At 36.0% G+C, this 19,991-nt stretch overlaps 2 protein-coding genes across 2 annotated transcripts in view; both read right to left on the bottom strand.

Moving 5' to 3' along the window:
* mapk1 (mitogen-activated protein kinase 1) overlaps window positions 1-6,093 on the bottom strand; it is a 29,302-nt gene extending 23,209 nt beyond the window's left edge. Inside the window, exon 1 of the mRNA XM_084415326.1 lies at window positions 5,640-6,093. Coding sequence (XP_084271452.1) covers window positions 5,640-5,785 — 146 coding nt within the window. The 5' untranslated portion in view covers window positions 5,786-6,093. The remainder of the gene's footprint in view (window positions 1-5,639) is intronic.
* Window positions 6,094-8,706: 2,613 nt separating this feature from the next.
* Window positions 8,707-19,913, bottom strand: ppm1f (protein phosphatase, Mg2+/Mn2+ dependent, 1F). The gene is made up of 8 exons (XM_084413631.1): window positions 19,769-19,913; window positions 18,888-19,131; window positions 16,581-16,711; window positions 14,814-15,016; window positions 13,528-13,716; window positions 11,764-11,907; window positions 11,293-11,386; window positions 8,707-10,145 (listed from the first exon to the last, which is right to left on the bottom strand). Exons 2-8 carry the CDS (start codon window positions 19,061-19,063, stop codon window positions 9,808-9,810), a joined length of 1,275 nt encoding a protein of 424 aa, XP_084269757.1. The 5' UTR covers window positions 19,064-19,131; window positions 19,769-19,913; the 3' UTR covers window positions 8,707-9,807.
* Window positions 19,914-19,991: the final 78 nt, after the last annotated feature.

Genomic DNA, 19,991 nt, shown 5'->3' with positions numbered 1-19,991 from the left:
AGATGACTGATATCACCTAAAGTCACAATAAGGTTTCATTTGTTAACAACATCAGTTAACATGAATTAACAACAAACTATATTTCTACACTATTGTAGAAATATAGTTTGTTGTTAATTCATGTTAACTCGATGCTGGCGATATGTTTATGCCCTAAATTAATACATGATTAACTAACTGTATTTTTCTATGTACATTTCTGAAATGCACTTTCTGTAAAGCTGCTTTGAAACAATATGTATTGTGAAAAGCGCTATACAAATAAATTTGAATTGAATTGAACTATTAATTAATCTTAGTTTATGTTACTGTCAACATTTACTAATACATTTTGAAAAGGTTAAAAAAAGTGAAACTAACATTAACAAAGATGAATAAATGCTGTAAAAAATATTGCTCATTGTTACTTCACGTTAGTTAATGCATGAACTAATGTTAACTAATGAGACCTTATTGTAAAATGTTACCAGATAATTGTCTTAAACATAATTGCTTATGAATGTTCTGTGTGCTATTAGTACATGTTTCAAAGCATCTATGGGCTCTTCTCTGGAAACTGAAAGTGTGAATACTTAAAGCATTCATTCCTGGAGTGCTACCACAAAAGTAATTTCACAAAATAAACCAGAAGACACCCAACTAGCGGAAGGATGCTTTTATGACATCAGTGAAAGTCGTTTGTAGAAAAAAAAAAAAAAAAAAAAAATGCTGTGAACTTATCGTGCAGAATAAAATTGAGAATAGAGCATTATCCTCCAGTATTTTCCACAAATGTATGCATGCTAAGTGAAGTAATCAACAAATCACTTTTACTTCAGTGTCATGACCATAGCACAGAGAAAAACTACGAAGTACAGAGGCAGGCCAGGGTCATGCCCAGAGGAACTGGAACTGGTAGTCAATCCTGCAGCATTCCTCCTCGTGGTTTAGAGCCACTACCCACAGAGCCACTTCTGCAATAACAGCACACCACATAAGTGTCGCAACACTTTTTGAGAATTAAGCCGGCAAGTAAAAACATATTGTAGTCAAAGTCAATGGATTAGAACACACACAACAATCTCTGCAGTCTTCAGAGCCAACAGCCAACAAGCATCAATTGAACGGCCCCTAATAAATAAATGCATCTGATCAAGGTCAGGTGAACTGAAATGCAGCCATTTAACAGACATACAATAAACATACAATAACATAAGAGATATCAGTAAATAATTTGTACATCTGAAAGGGGCACTATTTTTCTTTTACAATTCATACGGTCATCTAGGTGAAAGATGCAAATATATTTCTCAAAACAAACTTACATCAAGTCATAAACTTGAGCCAAAGGCAAAAACATCTCTCTGGAATATATGTGATCAAACCAGAAAACTTTTAACAGAAATGTTTAAGAGATAATTGGTAACACATAAGGTCACAATAATGTTTCATTCGTTAACATCACCTAACAATGAACAATACTTCTACAGCTTTTATTATTATTATTATTAAAGGTCCCGTTTTTCGTGTGTTTTTGAAGCTTTGATTGTGTTTACAGTGTGCAATATAACGTGTTCATGTTTCGCGTGTAAAAAAACACCGTATTTTTCACACAATTTACTTATCTGTATACCGCTGTTTTCACTGTCCTAAGAACGGGCTGATGACTTCCTTGTTCTATGAAGTCCCTCCTTCAGAAATACGTAACGAGTTCTGATTGTGCCAGCGGCTCATGTACGTTGTGATTCGACAGCAGCTTAGCGCACGTTGCCCGGAAAGGTCACGCCTCTTACCATAACGTGGAGACTGGCATGCAAATGCGCATAAATTGTAACCATTGAACTCTAAGTACAGCGTCCCTGGGAAGGCCAAACAAAGGTGATTGGACTCCGGAATACGACGACAGTGGCAACAAACACATTCTACAAACGCAACTCTTCCTCTTCTCCGTGGGAGCGCAACAAGACCACGCCCCCTTTTTTGTGTATTCCTGTGGGCGGGGGTTAGTCAAAAAACTGTTCTACTGATGTCATTAAAGCAGGAAGTAGAGGGATGTAGTCCAAACCGGCCGTTCGCTGTAGGCGACTTCTGTTAAATAAAATATCTCGCTTGGCACTTTGAGCTTTATAATTTTACAGATATTATTTATACTCTAACAACAACATTACACACTAACTAAAGTTTGAAACATGGGATCACGAAGAACGGGACCTTTAATATCAACATTTACTAATACATTCTTAAAATGCAAAAAAAAAAAACTGTTAACATTAAAATTAAAGGTGGCATGGAAACAGCTTCTCAGATGAGAAACACAAATGGCTGGAGCTTGAATATGTCCATAGGGAATTGATAGTTGGATAATTGAACAAAGATGAATAAATGTTGTGAAAATACATTGCTTGTTGTTAGTTCATGTTAGCTAATGCATTAACTAATGCTAACAAATGAGACCTTATTATAAAGTGTTACCAGATAATTGTTTTTTTAAGTATCTATTACTTATGAATGTAGCCTATGGTCTAGCCTAGCTAGGCATGCATAATCAAATTATTTGGTGATGCTTTGAAATTGATTATCTCAAAGCATCTATGGACCCTTTCATAGACACTGAAGATCTGCAAAAAGTTTGCAAGCTACAGCGATTTAGGCACAAACATTATGCCAATCCTCAATCTGCAAGACAACGTGTTCAATATCAAGAATATATTTAACATCTCGTCCATTTATACCCAAAACACTAAAAGCTGTATTTAAGTCTCGATAATACAGCTTAATTACACTTGTCATGTGAATCTACAGAGAACGTCACCTCCAGTAATTAGACGCTGTTAAACAATGGGCACAAGCGCGTGTGTGTACACACACACACACACACACAAGCAGATTTGCGGGAATCACCGCTTCAGTGCAGCAGAACAACAAAATGGACTGCAGCCTTTCGCCTCACTTTCTCCATTCCTAAATCCACTTACCCGCCCCTTCCCTTCCATTTCCTGCCCTCACTTCTCTCATTCACTCGCTCTCTGGTTTAAAACTGAAACCCAGCATGTTCCCAACCTCCCTCAGTAACACAGCTAAACTCCACATTCTCCAGCCATTACATCACAGGGGGCCTCTCAGCGAATGACGGGGCCGGTGGATGGTATTGCAGGAAACTGACCCGCAGTTGCAGTTACTGGAATGGTTTCGTGTTTACAAACGAGTCTGGTACACAAAGCAGATCCAAGATCACGGACGTCATCGGTTTAGAATATCTGCTGCAATGCTCCTGCAACTGTAAACGTTCATATTCTAGCATTCAAGGAAATTGGTGATTTGGTGTCTGATTGCGATCAGACAGCCTATTGTTTATGACTTGCATTACTGGCTCGTCAAAATTACTGGCAGCAGCATATCTTGTTTTGCATAATACAGGACAGGATGGCGGTCACACGAAACGCTTCCTCATGGACAAAATCCATTAGAACATCCAGAGCTCCCAATCGGCAGTGCAGCATTTAAGGACAGTGAAACCGCATCTGTAGCATACGGCAAAAATGGGTTCGCCTCAATTGACTAACTGAATTAAAATTCACTCTCACTGGGAACCAAAGGATATTATGACTCTTATAGACCTTAGTCAGGGGTATAGTGCCTTATTTAATTTTTGACAGGAATGAAAACAAGGCTGTGAGGGATAGAATACAGTGCGTTCCATGGATTGTACTGTTGTTTAACATAGCTATTGTTCAGTTGACAAAATGTCTTTCCCCCCCAAAAAAAAAAAATAATAGACAAAAACTCACAAAAAAGTTGTGAGCTGTGAAAATTACGTGATCTAAGACGTGCCATTATACGTCTCTCCCTCACAGACTCGTTTTCAATTGTGATAAATTCATTATGGCGTCTATTCTGAAAGGTCTATACCCGAGTAGACATTAGCAGCTCTTCATATTAATGGTACTTCAAAACAGATGTCAGCAAAAAAAAAAAAAAAAAATTGATGCTGAAAATTCAGCTTTGCATCACAAGAATAAATAAAATATATTAAAAAATAAAAACGTATTTTCAATTGTAATAATATTTCACTATCACTGTTTTTACTGTATTTTTATCAAATAAATGCAGCCTGGGTGAGTGTAAGAGACTTTTTTCAAAAACACAAATCTTGCCCAACAACCTTTTGTGTGTTGTTTAGGCTACATATATGTACACACACACACACACACAAAAGTAGAGAAAAAAAAAAGACTTTTTTGCAAGGGTACAACATTTAAGACACCTTGTCTTAATAAATGACAGCAAGCCTATCATGCATGTTTATCCTCATATCCTCATCCCCATATTTATTTTCCTCCAGTATAACATCGTATTGAATTATATTATCAATCAACATTCTTCTTAGCTCAAACTCTTTTGCAAAGGCTGTTGTTGTCAGTCAAAAGTAAGGCTGCATAAAGGCTTCAGTACTGTTACAGCCTGTTCAGCACAACATGTTACAGGCCTACACGTCCATATGACAGTCAACCCAGGGTGGCTTGTTCTAGTCTGTAGCTGTTGGAAGTGGGTGTGAACCATTCATTCATCCGTGCGAGAAGAGCAAAACTAGGCCTGCCAGCGATGAGCTCATTCGTTTAGCCAACGGACTCCTCTCACCAGAACAGATGGGCGATCAGACTGCAAATCTGAGCCAGCAGTCTCTCAACTGCAACAAAGCTAACTTGAAACTGAACCATGACAATTCTCCTTTGTTATACAATTTCAACACCACTGTATGCATATTTGATTTACAAATTAGGTAACATTCACCAAGTCTTGGGAACCTGGTGATGCATTTATTTTTGGAAAAAATGATGCTCATCCACTCTAGTATACCTAGCCAACGGTTAAAGTTAGAGTAGGTCCAACTCAAGAACTATCAATTTCAACAGTTTTTCGTGGGCAGATCCAACAGCGAAATGCATCCAAGTGCCTCTTGTTCCTACCACTTTTGCACAACCTTGGGGAGCCCGCGCCCACGCCGCCCTGGAGAGCCCTGCCACCTTGACATTCCTGGAAAAGCACTGCGCAAATTTCACGTCTATACATCCATAAAGTTTTAATCAATGCCTGATGTCTGGTTTTAGCTAAAACTGCTTAATATTGTTGTATTTACAGACTGGAACTGACCCACAGATCCAGCACGAGTGCATAAAATAACATGCACGTTTCTGCAAATCAGTGCAAAGCAATTGTGATATTAAATTTAGTGGGAAATACATTTAAATTTAATTACAATGCCATTAAAAAGATAGTTAGACAAAAGAAAATACGTTTTGACAGAGAGGGGGGAAAAAAACAGCCTAAAGACTAAATGTGCAATGCATAATGACTGAATAATGAATTTCCAATAGCGGCATGATCAGAGCTGCTTTGACAGATGTCAGACTCTGTGTGAACTTGTCTCTTTCAGTCAACTCAGGGGGAAAATGCTTAAAACTCCAGCATAAAAAAGAAAAAAAGTGCATGCAACTGGTTTCAAGCGAAAGCAGCACGTCCATGTTAACGAGAGAAGTGCATAGCGCTGTGATTGAATGAACAAATCCAAGTAAGAAAACGAAACATAATTACAATAGGCTACTCGGGAAAAAACAACGGTAACAAATGGTAACATGTTTACAAGTATAAACGTATCTTACCAAACCATGCCGTATGCACCTTCTCCGATGTACGAGAGGTTGCTGTAACGCGGCCCGACATCGAAAGCTTGACCGCGGACCAACTCGGCACCGGATCCGGGGTTCGGGCCGCCGCCAGCAGGGGCAGATACCGCAGCTGTCGCCATTTCTGAGAAACTGGGCTGCCTTTACACGCACAACAAACGCGCTTTTCTTACCCAAAGCAGATTATAAAGATCAGGAAAAAGCTCCTCGGTTGAATAAAACACGGCAAGAGGCAGTATAAGCGGACGTGTTTAAACGAAACCGAAGACTTCGCGTCAAAGTGAAAGGAAAGGGACGGCTGGAACGTTGTTGACTGGCATGTAGTGATAGTAATCTGCGCGTGGTGAGACTGACTGTGACTGCAGGAGCAGAGGTAGCGCGAGCGAGAGAGTGTTGCCGCAGGAAGTAACGGAGCAGATCACGTGTGCACAGGGAGCGGAGAGTGGTTACCATAGAGATAGAAGTTACACTTCAGTTCTCAAGAGGTTTTAAAGATGCCTTAATTTACGAAGTCAGGCGAGGATTGGGATTTATCATCCTGATTTTACAAAATTACGAATATACTAATTAGGAAATTATAAACAGATCTATCATGTTGTGGAGACTGTATTTGTAACACGGATTGAGTTCAGTTTAAGCATAAGCACTTATAAACAGTGTTCGGGAAAGTTACTTTTAAAAGTAATGCGTTACAATATTGCGTTACTCCCTAAAAAGTAACTAAGTGCTTCGTTACTTTTATGTAAAGTAATGTGTTGCGTTACTTTTGTTACTTTTTCTCACCTGGGCTGGGCTTGCTTGTTTTTAATAACCAAAAAATGTGAAGACCCTTTCACATCAAAAGTGAAATTAATAAGTCTAGCGTTGAATGAAATGCAAATCCTTAATGTACAGCATTTGAATCAAAAACCGTAATATGATCCGAACCATGAGTTTTGTGATTTGTTGAACACTACTCAAAGGATAGCCTATATTTAGGTGATTTGAGAGCTGTAATTTGGTCATAAAGCATATAAATCATTTTTGCCAATAAGATTTCAGTTTTGCTCTGTAGCCATTTTGTTTTGACTGTACAATCATGCTTGTACATTTCTCTGCGTACTAGATTTGCTATATCTGCAAATCTTAAATCAGTCTATCAAGTTTTCTTGTGAGACTGTAAGCTCCTGTGAAAGGAGACCATGGTAAACTGTAGTTGAGAGGGTTTACTTGTGCCAACCACACTAGAGACAGCTAAACTAAAACTGTCAAGTGTGTAAACCACTAGTGCAGTCACAGAAGAAAATGCTGAGAAAAAATTCAGACACCAAACAGATGTGAAAAGTACTTTATTCACATTATATGAGATTAAAGCCCAATGTTTGTATCATTGGTTCCAAGTCCATGAAAAGATGCTTAAGAGATGCTTCCCAGAATTGCAGGGAAATGCCACAGGACAGCACATTCAGCTATTATGTTTTAACAGACATAAAATGAGTCGCTGACATCACCATTACCCCATGCGAGAACATTTAGTTACACGATTCACTGTAGTACTGTGTACTCAGTGTGGAATTGGTATGATTTTATCCAGTATAAAACTTCACGAAACGTTACTTGTACACAACATTAGCCAGTAAAGAGACAAAGTTAGGTCCAAAAACAGTCTGATCCCTTAGGTTTGTCAGTTAAGTTGACTGTACAAAAATGATTAAAAGCTGATTCTGAAAAAGTACATTGAGATAAGGCACTTTATCACGTACATGTTCACTTTTTAGTAAATACAAACAGCAACAATTACAAAATGTCCTGTAAAAAAAAAAAAAAAATGCAGGCAAAAAGTCTGTATAAAATTGCACATCAGCACAAAATCTACTGATGCATACGGTCAAGATTTCTTTATCTTTTTTTTTTTGCCTAGTTCAGTGCTCAAACCCTTTAAAAATACAACATTAATACTACTAAGTACAACAAATGCATTAGAGGTTAAGATCAATGCACATTTTGAATGAACAATTTCATTTGGCACTAACTGTGAATGTAAAAGCAATAGTTCAAAATGAAAATTCTGACATCATTTACAGTACATCATTGACTAAATATTATGAAGAATGTTTTAACTGCCCATGCAATGAAAGTCAATAGGGTCCAAACCAACATTTTTCAAAATATCTTCTTTTGTGAGACACACACACACAAAAAAAGACAGTGATACAGGTTTTGACCAACATTAGGCTGAGTAAATGATGACAGAACGATGACATTTTGAGCAAAAACAAGGCACTGCGCATTTAAATACGGGAAAGCTATAGCCAAATTAACCACTGTGGTGTTACAAAATTCCCCATCGATGGCGCATCCCATTTCCTAATGAACACCGTGCTGATTATATGCATAGATTTTTGGCTTTTACAGTCATTGACAATTACAAAACTGATACAAAGGGGAAAACAAAACAGAAAAAGACATATTACAGAATTACCATCCTATATCTAAACTGAAAGAGCAATTCATTTGTTTGTCAATATTGGGGAATTAACACCATATTTACAATATACAGTGAGGTCCTAAAGTCTGAGACCACTAGCGAAATTTTCTTATCTTTGTTTAAAATTCCTAAAAAATGTAAAAAAAAAAAAAAAAAAAAAAAAAAAATTGGGGTTAGTAAGATTTTTATTTTATTGTTTTAAGAAATTAACATTTTTATTTAGCAAGGATGCATTAAATTGATCAAAAGCATCAGTCTATGAAATCAAATTTCAAATAAATGCCGTTCTTTTAAAACGTAAAAAAAAGGTATATTGCCATCACATGAATAAATTACATTTTAAAATATATTACAATAGATTTTTCTTTTTAAATTGTAATAATATTTCACAATATTACTGGTTTATTGTATTTTTGATCAAACAAAAGCATCCTTTGTGAGTATGAGAGACTTTAAAAATAAAAAAAAGGTAGTGTAAATATTTTAAATTCCAGATTTTCATTGTGGTCTCAGGTCTTCATTGTGGTCTACATTTTGGAAATTTTTAAATATGCTGAATAATGTGCATTGTAAGGTAATCTCAAGCAGTCTTTTTATTCAAATATCGAATGCACAGGATAGGACTGAACCTACTAGGGACAAACAAGACATTTTCCCCATACAAATACCAAATCAAACATATCACTGTGTCTTCACCTTCCTCATATGGTCTACGTTAGGTTAGCGATATTCTTGGCCTTATCACATTATAGTGACTGTGCTACTATATCAGCTACTCATCACGAGGCTTTCAAAATATTGAGTGGCTGTAATGCGAGACGACTTGCAGCATGCAGGACGTGTGGTTTGCAAAGACTGGCTATGATAATACAACACACACGCCAGTATTAACACTGATATTTAAGGAAAGAAGGCACTGCAACAAAACATATAAGGAAATGATATGAATAAATAAAAGTTTAAAGTACATTTAGAAAAAACTGCAGTAGCTTTCAGCAACCGAGAGACGATCTTGGCAAAGTCAGACTCGTAAATACATTTTTGGCACATGAAAGAGCGTGTTTACACAGTACAGTACAGCCATAAATATATATTTTTTCAAATAAATAACAGTTTTAAAAATACTAACCACCTACAACACTGGATAAGTACATCTGCTGTCAAGAGCTGAAGGCCTTACGGGCGATTATTACATTATCGAAGCCGATGTGGTCCGAAACGCAATGCAACACTGTATCTGTTAAGACAAACTAATTCACATTAGTTTTCTCTCTGTTGTAACAGTCGTATCAAATAGGGAGCGCAACCAACAAACGAATGATCCGATCGCATTTTCTTTACATGTCTCAAAGGTTTTACATAGTTTGAGATATTAAGCACCAGTGAATGTAAATATAAGCTGGTAAAAACAAGGCAAATAGTTAAAAAATGGAAACAAAAATGAAGGCAAGTTCAGACTTAGCAACAAAGAGTTAATAAATGACCAAGGATCAGACATTCTTGAAAAAAAAACGAGGAAACGCCTTTCACTGACGTTCAGTGCTTTCTTCTGAATGCATGAATGGACTCGTTTTGGATGACCTCAACAATCGCATATTCTTTACAAATTCAACAACTCACATCATTCGAGATGGTGTAAAGACCATCAGCTTCTATCATGTATAATTTCTTCCCCCTTCAGATGACCGTGGCTGCAGCCACAGCTCCTCCTTCCTCCGTTCTCGAGCTCGTCTCGCGGGTCAAAAGTTGCCGCGGCTCCTTCAGGAACACCAGAAGAACTGTGATGTTATCACTGGATCCAGCAGCTTTGGCCTGGGCCACCAGACTCTGGGCCACGTCCTCCCCCGAGCCTCTGCCCTCCCTCAGAGCTTCCAGGACCAGCCCCGGGACGTCCCCAGGCCGAACCACGTCAAAGAAGCCGTCACAGGCAAGGAGGACGTAGTCTTCATCCCCGTTCAGATGGACCGACGAGCTGTCAGCTTCATTAGAGACGTACGGCTTCTGATCAAAATCACCTTTTGAGGATAAGAAAAACATATTTATAAATACTACTACATTACTATAACAAAAATGTAGACACTTTTTACAATAGCAGCAAATTAATCAATTTAGCTATAATAGAGCTGGGTAATACAGCTAAAAATATACATTATATATATAACATATATACAGTACACTATCGTTCAGATTTGGGATCAGTATGACTTTTAAAAAAACAAATCATCAAAAGTTACAGTAAAGATATTTATAATGTTACAAAAGAATTATATTTCAAAATAAATGTTGTTCTATTGAATCCTGATTTTTTTTTTATTACAGTTGCCAAAAAATAATTAAGCAGGACAAACTGTTTTTAACATTAAGAATAATAAGAAATGTCTCTAGAGCAGCAAATCATCATATTAGAATGATTTCTGAATGATCATGTGACACTGAAGACCGGAGTAATGATGCTGAATATTCAGCTTTGCATCACAGGAATAAATTACATTTTACAATACAATATAAAATAAATCTAAAATATATCTTAATATTTTTCACCATTTATCCTGATATTAATGTATTTGCCCTGAATTACTTAATTACTTTTTTTTTTTAATAATAGATTCAAATTGTTTCCCACAGCATCTTAATAATCAGTAATATTTACCAACATATATTTTATTAACACACTTTAGTAAATGAAAAAGATAATTTCCGTGAACATTTTTGAGCAATTATTGAATCTGAGTTTTGTATTGATACACTGAAATGAAGTCTCCTTTTCTGCTACTGAAATGTAAATCAGAGACACCATTAAAGCGTCCATCTTATCACTTAACAAATAAAAAGCACATGAAAATCACTGAAATATTCACATTGTTGAATTTTTAAGTATCTTGCAAATATCAGTAAGTGGAACGAGAAAAAAAAGAAAAGAAAAACGCAAGATCTAGAGACGTGTTTTAAAAAAATAAGTTTAACTACTTTTAACTTGAGCGCCGTGTGTCATGAGAGAGATGCTGCAAAAGACGCGAGATGTAAGCACAGCGGTTAAAGACGCTCACTAGCGTGTGTTTACATTGAAACTAGTGCAGTGGAATGGAAAGGAAAAACACATTCTGTGTGAAATATCCGAATGTTTTTTTTGGTTTGCTGTTGTTTTAAGACTAAGACATTCACCTATTGCTCTGGAAACGGCGTAGGTACCATTTACCCGCCAACAACCCATGAAAGCGATGCATCCACCCAGATCCTCAATCCTTTTCTTCTCATCCTGCACAGAAGCACAAACAGTCAAAATACTGGAGCTTTTACATACTATAATGAAGTAGGACAAGCAAACCCCTGTATTTACCCAATTACAAATCTCTTAATCTTTTGTATAACTAATTATATACTTATTTTGCATGCAAAATATGTTCAGAAACAAGGATTTGAAGTCAATCACTGCCTCTCTAAAGACCGTTCTGGTGCTTTTGGCATTCAGTCGCTGTAGTAAGTATGCAGCATACAGCGCTAATATTGATTCAGCATGTCAGCAGTCAGTTCCTCTGTCTCACATTTCAGCTGCTCACAGAGAACAGACGAGCATCTGATACGGCCCTGTGGTTCAGTCTCTATTGGTCAGCAGTGGCTTGTAGTGTCTCGTACCTCTCTCTCCGGTTTGTGCGGGTCCATTAGGGCCACTGGTTCTCCCTGTCGAACCAGCATAGCTTGAGAGTCGCCCAGCCAGGAGACCGTGAGCTGATCAGAGGTCAGTAAAACAGCCACACCAGTGCTGCCGCTGCGCAGACGCTGAAGGAGACACAAACAAAGCAATGTTTAGTTTGCCATCCTGTGGTCACTGAGAGTGTGCCACATTATTATTATTTTAATAATAATGATTCTAATTACTGTAATACAGTAAAATACAGTACTGAGATTAAATGTATTTTTAAATCAGCATAAACTGAATTTAGTCAAATCAAATACTATCACCATTTACAAATACTAGTGCTGTCAATCGATTAAAACTTCAATCTAATTACAATATTTAGCAAATAAATCACATTTTTATTCTGTTATTATGTTAAAAATTAACCGCACTAAATTAAATAATGAATTTAATAGAATTGATAAAAGTAATAAAATAATAAATGAAAATTTTTACAATATATTTTTGTTGCGAGTCATGTACTGTCATGTAAATATTTTAAATTGTGCTATTATGTTCAAAATTAACTGCACTAAAATGAAATAAATTTAGTTTTCCATTAAAATGTAAATAAAATAATTAGCGCATAATTAATTTTATTGTTATATTTTATACAAAAATTAACTGCACTGAATAAAATAATGAATTGAATTAAATATAATTTAATAAAAATAATTTGTAGAATTTAATATTTTTCTTTCATAAAACTAAAAAAACAAACAAATGATTCATATTTTAACTAATTATTTTGACAAGAATTAATTGCTTAATTTTCATGTCAATAATTTCACAATGCAAACAAAAAATTTAAAAAAATGTATGGGTCCAAATAATTAATTTACTATTTTCATTTAAATTACTCTACAAACCTACTACGTTTTTACCATTTCATGACACTTCATTCAACTAATTTGGTATAATTTAAGGCTTTCAAAAATTAAAATTTTTTATAAAAAAATAGATAACTTGTTTTATTGAGTGGTATTGACTGGCCCATATAAACTGTCAAGTGCATGTCAATTATTAACAGTAAAACGAATTCTTGTTTACTTGCACTGTCCGTGTCGGTGAAACAGAAAGCGTTTACTCATATCTGTACCTGTGGAGGCAGACAGAGACTTGCAGCAAGATTGCTCCGTTTTCTTACCATATATTTAACCACAGGGGGGAACATGGACTATATTTATCTGTATTTATTACAGCGTAGGAACATTCGATACACATAACGGTTGCATCTTAACAAGTGGGAGACGTGTGAAAAGATTTCTTTCCATCGTGAATTTCCACAGAATGCACCAGCTTGACAAGTGAGGGGAAAGATAATCTAACCGCTAAAACTGATTGTGCCGTGTTTTCAGAAGCAGGTAGGCTGATAAAAAAAAAACAAGTGTACACTGAAGAAAGCCAACACAAATGTCAGCTAACTGATACTGTTTTTAGTAGCGCATGTTTAAAAGTGGCGATTCGTTTATACGTTACACATCTGGTTCAAAAGTCAAATGTTTTTACGCTATTTTAAAGATTCCTAATTTTGTTTTGAAGGTCTCATTCAATAAGTTTTCAGTTACTTTAGTTTGATTTGTAAATTTCAAACTTAAATTTATATATTTTGCCAATAAACCTGATTTGCAATGGTATATACATGCACTCTAATTGGTATGCTGACAATATAATTTTCAATAAAAATGAGAAAATTGCAAGCATCTTTTGGTTGTTCTTGCCTCTCTCTTGGCTTTGATCTTGAACATGTCATCTGTTTGTGTGAAGCTGCTTTTGAAGGCGGCGGCAGCATGGCTGTTCAGCGCCTCCTGCTGGCTCAGGATGATATGCAGGTGAGTGGCAGCATATGTGGCAGCATCCACTCCTCCATGTCCATCAAACACTGCGTAATACTCTCGATCTACACCGTCCTACAGAAGAGAAACGGAAATCAGAGTCATTCTTCAGACGCAATTTTGGTCCAAGCAGAAAAGTCATTAAAGATTCTGTTATCATTTACTCACCCTCAAGTTGTTCAAAACCTATTCATCTAAAAGAGGATTAATCTCGTGCTGAACATAAAAGAAGATATTTTGAAGAATGTTGGTAATCAAACAGTTTCTGGTCCCCACTGACTTTTTTCTAGTATGGAAGTCAATGGGACCAGCAACTGTTTGATTACCAACATTCTTCAAAATATCTTCTTTTGTGTTCAGCACGAGATTGATACGGGTTTGGAACAACAAGGGTGAGTAAATAATGATCGAATTTTCATTTTTGGGTGAACTATCCCTTTAAATAAAAATTGACTCCATTTACTTTCACCTTTTTATTTAAATGTCCTAAAACGTCAGTCCAAATAGAAAACTTTTTAACTCCCAATCTTATCCCGGTATTCAGCTTATGAATACTGCATATTCAGATATATAGTACATACAGCATTTTGCATCCTATATAGTGAAATATGCCTCTAAAGTTCAGAAATATTCGCAAGAAATCCATTACTTAGAGTTTAGAGAGTATATTCAAGGTACACATTTTTAATTACAAGACCAATCTGATAAATACTTGAGGATTCTGTTGATAAAAAAAACGGCTGAGTAATAAATATACAACTATATTGTTTATTGAATTACAAAAAAGGCTGTATTACTGTAATAGCAAATTACCACAATTGATGTCTTATTTGTCCTTTTTTTAATATTTTATATTTGTTACTACTATTATGGATGTAATTTCTGTTTCTCCTATTTATTTATTTATTTGTCTTTCAGCCAATATATCCAATTGTTGATTGTCTTTACTAAGATTTCAGGTACCATCCAAATCTAAGGGAATGTTGAAATTACTGTAATAAAAACCTAAATACATTTTAAAAATAGTGAAATATGCATATTGGTTGGTTATGGTATATTATGGTAAACACATGTTTGGTTAAATATCTACCCATGCACCCCTTCAACTGATCTACCCAATGCAGGTCTTCCTTCATTCATTCAAGTCTTGAGGAAATATGTGGTAGCCTCACCTTCAATCCCACAAGCTGGTTAAACTCTTTCAAGATCATGTGACGATCCTCCATCTTCCTGCGAGTGTTTCGAATGGCGTGAACAGAGCAGCTGTGTGTCAGTGAAGAGGAAGAACCAGGACTGGGCAGCTGTTTCTGCCAGGCCACACACACCTCTCTCAGTTTATTTATAAAGAGGCGCTGTAGTGGCTCAGACTGCAACACTAAAGGGTCACACAGACACATACACTCATCACTGTTTGAATAGAAGTTTAGAAATCATACATTCAGACTGAAATAATGTAAAGAGTCAACAACACAGGCATGAACTTTACCCAGGAGAGATGAGTTTTCAAACTTAATGTAAAAACTGCACCTTCATGTACTACTTTTGTTTGAACACTAGAGGGCGACGATGCCACTGAGAGCATTACAGGTGCAGTAAGCGATTTCTGGAAAAAATGCTGTTGATCAAGCAAAGCCACTTGTGAAGGCAAGTCAGCTAGCTAAACATTTTTTTAATGGATGTCAATGGAGGAGAGGCTTCACTACGCTGAACAAACCGCTTTTGTGAGGAAATAGCTTATTATTTAACAGATCGACAGCCCATCGGCTAATCTTCAACATGTTTGCTCTTAAACATTCTTTTTGGATTGATCTATTTTTAGAGTTTACACCAAAAAAAAAAAGAAGCTGTTTTATAAGAGAAGTCAAGGACAATTGTGCGACAGGTTTACGGCACTTCTCATTACTCTGATTTGAAGAAAGACTGTAGAAAGAGAGGTGGCTGAGAGACATTATAAAAGAGAAAAGGTCAGAGGAATATCACTGGGAAAAGAAGGGTTATGATCAGGCAAGAGCTTTAGGACCCGTGTTAATATAATAAAAGCATTCCAGCGCTAAAATACCTAAGCGTGAAGGCCTGAAAACGGACGGCGAGGTTATGTTGTTTCTGCTCCATACGTGAGTAACATTGGTTTTGCTGTTGTTGTAATGTTAGCTATAGTAAGGGGTTCGTTATTGTGTTTGTTCGGGTTGATTTCAAATATCAACAGTATTTCTCAGAAATCGCTTCTGCACCTTTACATTTTTATTGTAAATTACTAATATTTATTAATTCATTTGGATTATGATTTGCTGTCTATTAGTCACTGATGTTTATGTTTCAAAGGTCCAATCTTGTTTTCTAAAGATAACTTCATGTCAAGATGGAAAAATAATAATGCATGGCCTCTGAAGACTTCAGTTTGGGGCAAAATATGCTGCTTCTTTTTTTTGTATATATTTTTATTTGTGTGTGTATATGTATATATACAGTTGTGGTCAGAATTAATGGCACCCCTGGTAAATATGATCAAAAATGGCTGTAAAAAATAAATCTGCATTGTTAGGCATTATAGGAGAAGACTCAGAGCTGTTATCTTAGCAAAAAGAGATTGCAAAAAGTATTTAATAAAAGGGTGCCAATAATTGTGGCCAATGTGTTTTGGAGAAAAACATTTATTTCATAATGTGATTTCCCCCCCACTTTCAATTCTTTTACTTCAATGAAAGGTTAGATTTTTGCTTTTTTTTTTTTAAATGAAAGATCAAAAGGATAAACAATGCAGATAAAAAAATAAAAATTTACAGCCATTTTTGATTATATTTACCATGGGTGCCACTAATTATGACCACAACTGTATATATATATATATAATAATATTCATCAATCACACACACAAAATACAATAATCCAAAATGTCATAAACAGAAAAGAACAAGAATCAAATCAAGTGAATCACTCACAAACAACTCCCTGTTCATCCTCCGGTTGCTGTTCAAGATCTTTGGGGCAGTGGTGAGGTGAAAGGTCATCTTTAAGCAATTCGGTGACAGCAGCATTGCACATCGCTGCAGCCAGCCAGGATGGGGCATTTCTTTAAAAAAAAATAATAATAATCTCACCAGTGTGACAATAACACACACACTCAAGTAACTTGTATTACCGTTCAAAGGTTTGAGGTCGGAACTATTTTTATTTATTTTTTTGAAAAAAAAGCCTCTCATGCTCACCAAGGCTGCATTTATTTCATCAAAATAAAAGACAGTAATATTGTGAAATATTATTACAATTTAAAGTAACAGAATCCTATTTAAATATAAGAAAGTGTAATTTATTCATCTGATGGCAAATCTTAATTTTTCAGCATCATTACTCCAGTCTTCAGTGTCACATGATCCTCCAGAAATCATTCTAATATGCTGATTTGCTGCTCTATAAGCATTTCTTATTATTAAAAAGCTGTGCTGCTTAATATTTTTGTTGAAACAAACCATGATAAAAAATGATAACCTTTGATAAATAGAAAGCATTTATTTGAAGTAGAATAGATTCATTTGTAACATTATAAATGCCTTTACTGTCACTTTTGATCAATTTAATTTAATGAATCCTTCCCGAATAAAAGTATATATTCTTTGGAGAAAAAATAATAATAATTTGAATAGCAGTGTACACGGTCAGAGCATGCTTAGGTAAAGTAAAAATTTGACTGACAAATGTGATAAGTTCATTTTTCTCTAAATCATACTTGTGGATTCTCACAAACTGGAGTAAAAAGCACATCTTGCACTAGTGAATTTGCTCTGTTTTTAGATTAGATTTAGCACTTTGCCTGCTTGAGCTACAATTGGCAAATGGCCCGACCACCCACTCATAACACAACACGAGAAGCATTTGGCTGCGTGAAATGTTATCTAATGACATAAGATGTGAGAAAAGAAACTCCCTTTTGTCCTACTTGACAAGAAATGCGGTAACGTCATGCATCTCTGACCTATATCATATCACGAAAAGGGTTAAGCCTGACAAATCTGCACTGTGCAGACATCTACATTCGGCACAGCTTCCGACAAAGAGGAAATGAAGTCTAAATGTCAGGAAGTGGGTATAACAATAGTGATTCCACAGACAGGAAGTCTGCCCTGAGAAATGCGTCAGGGGAGAGAGAGGGAAAAGGATACAGAAAGAGATTCAACAAAAACTCCATTGTTAATTTAAACTTTAAAACTTCTGCACCAACGCTTTCACTTAATGCTTGGATAGCCACCGATAGTACACTGGGGGGGGGAAAAAAGCACCAAATCTCTTAATCAGCTCATGCATAGTGCAACATGCTGATCTGGGACAAATACTGTCCGCAAATTACAGAGAGAAAGCAAGTGGGAGAGAGAGACAGGAATGAGAGGAATGAGAGGAATGACAGGCTCCTCTGGTTAAAGAGGACAGGTGGCGCAACATTTCAGGCCTGCTTGTGGGCCTTTTAAAAATCCTGTGCATGTTTTTTTTTAAATTAAGTAAATTCAGGACATATATAAAGCAAATATAAAGCCGTATTCATAGCTGAGAGAAGAGTCTGCCATCCAACAGAAAATATAAATGCAAAAAACCTACATCAGGGGTTTTCAATCAGGGGGCCACAAGGGGGCATTTAGAGAAAAACTGTATAAAAATAAAGAAATACATAATATAACAGAAGATCTAAATAAATAAATAAATACAATTATTAAAATAATTAAACATGATTAAAATAAAATATTAAAATAAAAAAAATATTAGAGAACCCTCGGGGGCCTGCAAGGGAGTGCTGGGGGTCTGTGGAAAGCATTGTAAAACAAATTATTAATAATAATAATAATAATAATAAAACAGAACATCTAACTAACTAACAAAATAAATAGATTTAAAAAAATAAATTGTGGAAAGGTTAGAAAAAAAAATTAAAAAAATAAAACAACATCTAACTAAAGATTCAAATATGTATTTAATCAATCAATAATAAAAAAAGTAAAATAAAAAATGATAATTATTCACATAATTAATATATAACAGTACAGTACAGTAACATAACAGAAACTAAATATTTTCCAAACAATGTTTTACACATATTTACACATATTTATAATATACATTTTTCACAGTATAAATGGCATCTTTATACATGAAAATATTTAGCTGCGTTTTAAATTATAGGATTGGGGTCCCTCGCATGGGTGTCCATGGCATCTAAAAGATTGAAAACCCCTGACCTAGATGACATTCAGATGACAAACCTGTCTGAGAGCAGGCGGAGGCCAAGATCCAGACTCTCTCCCTTCACCTCCTGCAGAGAGACTTTGCGGCTAAGCGGACTGACGGGGAGAGGGTCTTCAGGGCCGAGTGGGTTTGGAAACTCCTCCAGAAAACTCTTGAGAAACTTTGCAGCATCACCTTGATTCGCACAACTCATTGTATGGAATTGCAACCTCTACCAAGGTAGGAAGTCAGGGATGTTCAAAGCAACTTGGATGTTTGACTCTATACATCAAATAAATAAATTAAATTAAATTAACACAATATAACCATTCATAATCACCTAGGCTACTTGTAAATGTACTTGCCTCTATCAGGTCTAAAAGCAATTATGTTGCTAAAGGTAATAGTACAGAATAATATATAGATAAATGACAGTTAGCCAATCAGAACAATCGGAAGTGGCCCTCTGTCATCCTCGACCAATGGCGTTGGTTTGGGAAGGGGTTAACTGTTTGACAGAGAAACTTTTTTTTTTCTTTTTTAAGTTTATGCTTTATGATTATTTACATAATAACGAAAGGAAACATATGCATTGTGATACACCTCACAGAATGTATCCAGTATGCAGTACACTAAATTCATACTACCCCCAGATTTTCACGTTTTCGCACAAACATTACAAACTCAGCAAAACTGAACTTCTTGCAAACTGCAGTGCATTACATGCAGGAAACTTTGGTTAGTTCACAACTGCAAGGATTCATGGTTTAACTTAAACATGACTCCTTACGAAAAAGATTGCACGTACTGTCGCCATTTGGAAGCAGAACAACCGGGCCTTCAACTACAAATAGGAACTGGTTAGTCTAATTAACAACATAAAAGAGAACATAGACGTGCATAAACGTGCTGTATTTACCTTTACGGATGGTTGCGGTTGCTTTATGCGTCGACACTCCCTTTTTCCCTGACGAGTGCGTATTGAAGAGCTCGTGCATGAACGCACGCCCTTTCAGCCACTACACAACAAAAGCCAGTCCATCTGCGGAAGTCCCTGTGACCGAGAGGAAGTACAAACATGGCGATATACAAATGATAAGAACAGACGTGTGAGGACTTGTTAGAACTGGACGAAGTCAATC

The sequence above is a fragment of the Rutilus rutilus genome (genome assembly GCF_951802725.1).
Source record: "Rutilus rutilus genome assembly, chromosome: 7".
NCBI lineage: Eukaryota > Metazoa > Chordata > Actinopteri > Cypriniformes > Leuciscidae > Rutilus > Rutilus rutilus.
The sequence above is the reverse complement of the archived record's forward strand: the minus strand, read 5'-3'. Positions and strand labels throughout refer to the sequence as shown.

Bases quoted from the DNA above. Each gene is read 5' to 3' on its own strand.
- ppm1f (XM_084413631.1), bottom strand. From the start codon at position 19,063: ATGAGTTGTGCGAATCAAGGTGATGCTGCAAAGTTTCTCAAGAGTTTT. The intron at 15,017-16,580 runs GTGAGTGATTCA...GTGACCCTTTAG, and splicing joins GGATGAACAGGGAGTTGTTT to TGTTGCAGTCTGAGCCACTA. The intron at 11,908-13,527 runs GCAAGAACAACC...TGTCTCCTTCAG, and splicing joins AGATCAAAGCCAAGAGAGAG to CGTCTGCGCAGCGGCAGCAC.